The sequence below is a fragment of the Fukomys damarensis genome, unplaced genomic scaffold (genome assembly GCF_012274545.1).
Source record: "Fukomys damarensis isolate Sample0158 unplaced genomic scaffold, DMR_v1.0_HiC HiC_scaffold_114, whole genome shotgun sequence".
NCBI lineage: Eukaryota > Metazoa > Chordata > Mammalia > Rodentia > Bathyergidae > Fukomys > Fukomys damarensis.
In genome coordinates, this window is record NW_022901026.1 from 157,656 (window position 1) to 163,655 (window position 6,000).

The 6,000-nt window shown below is 50.0% G+C and overlaps 1 protein-coding gene across 1 annotated transcript in view; it reads left to right on the forward strand.

The window, feature by feature from the left end:
* The window catches only part of LOC104867790 (multidrug resistance-associated protein 9), a 122,764-nt gene that overhangs the window by 35,071 nt on the left and 81,693 nt on the right, over positions 1-6,000 (forward strand). The window contains 3 exon segments of the mRNA XM_033760596.1: positions 2,531-2,655; positions 5,563-5,633; positions 5,984-5,985. Of these exon segments, the coding sequence (XP_033616487.1) occupies positions 2,531-2,655; positions 5,563-5,633; positions 5,984-5,985 (198 nt within the window).

Below are 6,000 nucleotides of genomic sequence, written 5' to 3' on the forward strand. Positions count from 1 at the left end.
CCCTTGGTTAGACAGGGCTAAGCTTTTCACATGCTCCTGGGTTTGTCCTCTGTGACTTGTGTTAAACGATGACCACTTCCTTGCCTAGAGCTGCATCTGTGTCAGGAGGAGATGGGTTATCACATCCATGGCTTTTGCCATGACTTGGGCTGTCCTAATTTGGGAAAGCCAGCAAGGCAGCTTGGCGGAGGATAAAAGTGTCTGGGACTGGTGGTGACATTTGATGTGCTTTTTCCTTATTTGTGTCCCTATACCCAGTGTCTTCCCAGAACCAATGCTCGATGAAGCCAACCTCAGTGAAGGAGTGGCTGAATGAATGCATCTGCAAACCTCCTATAAGAGAGAGGGGCTGGATCCTGTGTTCTCTCTGATACCTCTGGCTGCATGATGCCAGGGGCAAGGGCTAGGCCATTTTACTACATTCCCAGGCCTCTGTGTTATCATGGTTTCTGAGTTGCATCCTAAACGAGTGAGAAATTTTTTGGAGGAAGATGTTAAATCCTTCTTCTCCCTACTCCACTAAAGAGAAGGTTGTACATCTGAGACTGCCTGCAGCAGAAAGAGGTTGGGGTGCCTCTAAAGAAATGAGGACCTCAGAGTGGAATAGGTGGGAAGTATTTTCTAAACTTCAATATGAGTGACTTCCTTTGGCCTCCATGACTTCTCTGTAACAGAGTGATTACCCCTTCCCTATGGATAGGTGGAGGCTGAATTGGGTGGGCTCCCAAGGTGACCATGCTCTGGGATGCAGTGTGTATACCACTGCTGTGATAGTAGGCTTTGGCAGCCATGTTGGGCCTGACCCAGCTCAGTTTTTTACCCAAGGATAGGAATCCTTATGACAGTCCTCATAAGAGATCCTCCAATCTGTGCTCAGGTATCTCCAGTGACCAGAAACTGTTTCCTAGTCAGTCTCACCTTTGGAGTGCTTTGATATGTATTGGAGTGAAATTTGTCACCTTTTAACTTCTATTCTGTTTTCTTCTCATTTGGGGCATCTCAGAGGGGGTAGGATCTGTCTTCCTGAGACAGTGGCGGGGTCAGGCTCCTCCCTGTGGTTGCTGGGTGGCTGGTAGTTGCACCAGTGAGCTCGAGACTGCCTGGGTTCATCGCCTGACTTAGCCACTGGCTACTGTTTAACCTTGGGCAAGGAAATTACCCTCTCTGAGGTTTGCTTTCCTTATCTATAAAGCAGGCCTAAGGAGAGAGCTGGTGAGGATTAAATGAGATAATTTTTGGAATAGTTGGATACAGGATGATTCTATGCTGATAAGCATCTTATATACACTCAACACAGTGCCTGGAGTGTAGCTGCACATTTTATCTATTACTATGACCGTTATCGTTAATATAATTGTCTCTTAGTCAAGTCTAATTCTGTGTCCCTGGGTGAAGTGGTATCACATCCTTTGACATCTTCTCTGTCCTCTGCAGCTGCTGTCCCATGAGCACCAGCCCTGAGCACTGTGACCTGCCCATGTGTCCTCCTCCTGAGAGCTTTGAGCATCGTCTCACCACCAATGTCCTTGTTATCTATCACAAGCCCACCAGTGGGGTCATCCTAAATGACCCTATATACTCAGGGTCAGAAACTAGAACCTGGGTGCAGTTTTTAATTGGATTTCTCAGTGTTTCTAAGTCCCAGAGTTACACATGACCTGGGACTTTCCATTCCTCTTGAAAAATCAGAAACTCACGTCACACCAGGCCTGCATCCTCACTTAGTGCCAACTGTACAACTGAGTTATGGCTGCTTCCTTAATGCAGGACACGCCAGGGTTCTCTATCAATACCATGTAGGCCATGTCCTGCTTCCAGGGATGTGGCTACTCTATTTACTTCCTCCTTCCTGGGACAAAATAGCTGATACCTACAAGTTAGAGGAGGAAAGATTTATTTTGTCTCACAGTTTGTAGCAGTTTCGGCCCGTTGCCATCTGGTTCCAAGGCAGAGTGGCATGGCAGGGCAGACAGGAAGCAGCAGCCTTCCTTCTTTCATTCCCTTTCTACTCCGTCCAGGCTACAAGCCTATTGGTTGGTGCTGCCTACACCCGGGGTGGATCTTCTGCCTTCAAGTAAATCCACTCAGTCACACCCGGAACTATGCTCAATCATCAGTGTCCTGAACCAGGCATCACATAGCCGTGCTCCATTATCCCACACCTATGCTTCAGTCACTGCCAAAAGTCCCACCTATGAGCACATGAGGCTTTGAGGGGAATGGCATCTCCATGGCCATGAGCACAGGGTGTCTTGTGTGCGGCAGCAGCCCCGAAGCCTGAGCTTTCCAGTCTGCAGCAGCTTCTCCCTAACGTTTCCTGCCCGTCCCCTGGCAGATGTGACTTTGCGACTCTCCTCCTGCATAATTAGGCTTTGTAGTGTACAGATGGGCACCTTGTCTACCTGCACCTTCCAAATCAATGCTTGTGACCAAGCAGAGCATGATGATTCTAGAGGAAAAAGCTTTGGTGTTTGGCTTCTCTGAGCACTCTCAGGGCTTTTCAGAGCATTCTCTAGCATTGTTGTTCCAGATGCAGTTACAGAAAGGAGTCGTGGCAGTCAACGGCACTTTGGCCTATGTTTCACAGCAAGCCTGGATCTTTCATGGAAATGTGAGAGAAAACATCCTCTTTGGAGAAAAGTACAATCACCAAAGGTAATGTTAATGTCCAAAGTGTGAGGCACTGTATGCTCAGCTGCGGATGCAGAGGCCATTAATAATGATTACTAAGGGGATTTCTTTAATGAGCTCTGACGAAATGTTCATTGGATCTACATGGAAACTACTTCTCTCCACCTGACCCAAGAGTTCAAGAGAAGCATCTTCTGCAGACCCACAACCACACACCGAGAAGAGGATGCAATTGACACTCAGTTGCCAGGGCAAATTACCATATGTTCTGAGGTTTTGTGTAGCAGGGCATATGTTGTCTGAATGGAGAAAAATGAATGTGGCAATTTTGCTTTAGGCTGAGTAACCAAAATTTTACTCAAAATTATGAGCAGCAGGCACTCAATTAATCAGCCCTGGCATTATTCATTGATATCAGTGCTATCAGGATCTGTTGTTGTTAGTGTCCTCAAAATGAATTTATGAAATGAGAACAAAGTTCCAGTTGTAATTATTTGATATATGTTGGGCTGTTATCTTTAAGCTCTGGAAGGTTTTCTTGGGCTCTTGCAGAGCCTGGTGTACTGTCATGTGCATTCTCTCATGAAAGTCTCCACATTGCCTGTTCGAGTGGATCCTGGCATTACATTTCCATTGCACATATGAAAAATCTAAGGGCCAGAGAGGTCACTGATTGGACCAAAGTCAAAGCTACTAGATGGCGGCTTGAGTCTTAGACTTAGGTCTTGAACTCCAGCATCATTTGCTGTCACTGGAGCTGCCCAACTGTTGGGGTCACTCAGGAACCCCCTCCACCATCCCCCCGCAAGCACTGTAATGCTGAAGTGAGAAGTGAGTTGGCCTTAGGAACATGCCTGAGGTCTGGATTTTCTCATCTTGTTTTCTGACCCACACAGCTCTCCTTGCTGGCTCCAATTGGCCAGCATGTGTGTTCCCAGAAAGAGACCTGTGACGTGACATTCCACCACCAGGAGGTGGTAGCAAGATGGTCCCATCAACCTGGGAGTCCTAGTACCAATCAAAGTGCTTTCTGCTCAGCATCTCCTGGTGCTGAACCCCTTCACTGGTGTCTCCTCCTTGCCCTTAGCTGGGATACCTTTTCCACAGAAGCAGGCTGGAAGGATGGTTCCTCTATTAGTAAAGGAAATTCAAAATGTAGATGTGTAACAGTGCCTGCCATATGCAGGACACAGCACAGGGGGACATGGAGATAAATCTGCCCTCCAGGTGCTCAAATGAGGGGGTGAACCTAAGACTAATGGTTGAGTGGCAGGAGATGTCAGGGGCAGGGTTTCAGGGAAGAGAGGGAAGCACTTGCAGGGAGCCTTGAAGGGAGAATTGAGCACCTTCATCTATGGCTCTTTGGCAGAAGTTTGGCTCCTCCAGTAGAAATTGTGGCTCTCAGGGACCCAGGGAACATGAAGGTGGTAGAAACTTAAGCTGGGAGTGGCAAGGAGTGACAATGTGCTAAGCAGTCTGAGTCTTGTAGCTGAAGGTCGGCAAAAGTAATCTTAGCTCCCTTGGTGGAGAATGCACAGTGCACCAGACTTGGGCTAATGGCTGTGCATTTTCTTCCCTGTTCCCTTCTCACAGCAACCCAACATGTCATTAGCCTGGTTTTATTGAGTAGAGTGAGGATCATGGAGGCCCAGCAACCTTCCCATGGTCTACCATTGGGTACAAACCTGTGTCATCCTGATGGACACAACCACTATGTATTTCAGTCCCCAAAGTGGTGTGTGAGTGCCATGCTCAGGGCTGTGCGGGATTCTGATCTGGAATCCAGAGACCTGGGAGCCACCTGAGGTCCAGTTGCTCAGTGGCTGCCTGCTCCTTCTTGCTTCTGCCCCTTTATGGGGAGAGCATGTCGTGCAGGAGATTCTGGTGATGATGCTAATATCCATTAATCATCCATCAGCCTCTGTGCAGGCAGGAAGCCCATCAAGCAGCATAGAAACCTAAGGTCCAGCTGTGGGGTCTGGCAGCTGCATAGATGGGGACAAACCCAGCTGTCATCGGGACACCAGCCACACAAAGCGGGAGCCACTTCCTGTGTGGGGTGCAGTGATGCCCAGTGAAGGTTCTGTTTGCAGTGGGGCTGTCTGGAGTGTGGAGGTGAGAAGGGGAGAGTGTGAGCTTCTCTCATGACACAAGGCCTGCACATACACAGGCACTGACTTTCCAAACCCCTCGGTGCCAGAATTCCCAGGGAGTGGGATGATGGTGGCACTGAGCCCTCAGCTTTGTCCCCTCTGCAGGGCCGGTGGTTGTTCCAGAAGCATGGATGCTGCAGAGCTGCTCAGGGCCTCCTGAGTCCCCCTTCTCCAAAGACAGAAGCCCAAGGCTGAGAGAGGGAAATGGAGATGCTAAGGGAGAAAGCAGGAGCTGAGAAGCTCAAGAGCTGGGGCCTTGATCCTGCTAGACTGCTCCTCTTTAGGTGGTACTCTGTGACTTATTTGTCCCAGGAACAGAACCCTGGATGGACTGACAGGTGATAGAGTGGCTTTCTGGGGCAGAAGGGGCTCAGCAGATGTCAGACTCCAGTCCTGGGCTCTTCTGCTCCACCCCAATGACTTTAGCCCTCATGGGTGACCACACTCTTTGACTCCAGGAGCAGTGTTAGCAGCTGGCACCCCCGGTGTTCCCTTTAGGGGTTCAGTGTACAATGATGTCATTGTCCTTGCATGGCACAACCCTTTGGGGAAGGGCCACATTATGTCAACCCTGCGTCATAGGGGAGTAGCCTGAGGAATCAAAGGGATGCTGCCCTGGGGACCTCCAAGACAGAGCCACTGTCCTGGGAGCCTTGAGCACGGCATTTGTTGCCTCCCTACCTGGCCCAAGCAACACAGTGACCCTGTAGCAGCAGCCCAGGGTGTGGTGCTGTAGGGTCTTTTTTGCTGTGCTGACCTCTGACCTTTGCACCTGCAGGTACCAGCACACAGTTCGAGTCTGTGGCCTCGAGAAGGACCTGAGCAGCCTCCCTTACGGAGACCAGACAGGTGAGCAGAGTGGGGCTCCAGCCCACCACGCTGCCCTGTGGCCCAGTTGCTCATCAGGTCTTGATTTTCTTTCAGGGACCCTGGGGCAGAAGGACCCCAGGAAAGGAAGGCAAAGTTTAGGTACTATGTATCTGGGTCTGTTCTTGTGGACATTGCCACAGGTACAGCACCAAGCCACTATGTTGGTTCTGTTGAGGTTCTGACCAGCTCAGAGTACATTGTCTTTCTCTGCTGGAGAGCTCAGTCTGCCTGCAAAGGACAGGGCCAGCACAACCTCCTGGCCGGACACATGCAGTCCTTGCCCGCCTACCAGGTTGCATCTCTGCCTGCCCTGCAGCCCGCCCACCCAGAGGTGTGCACTCAACTC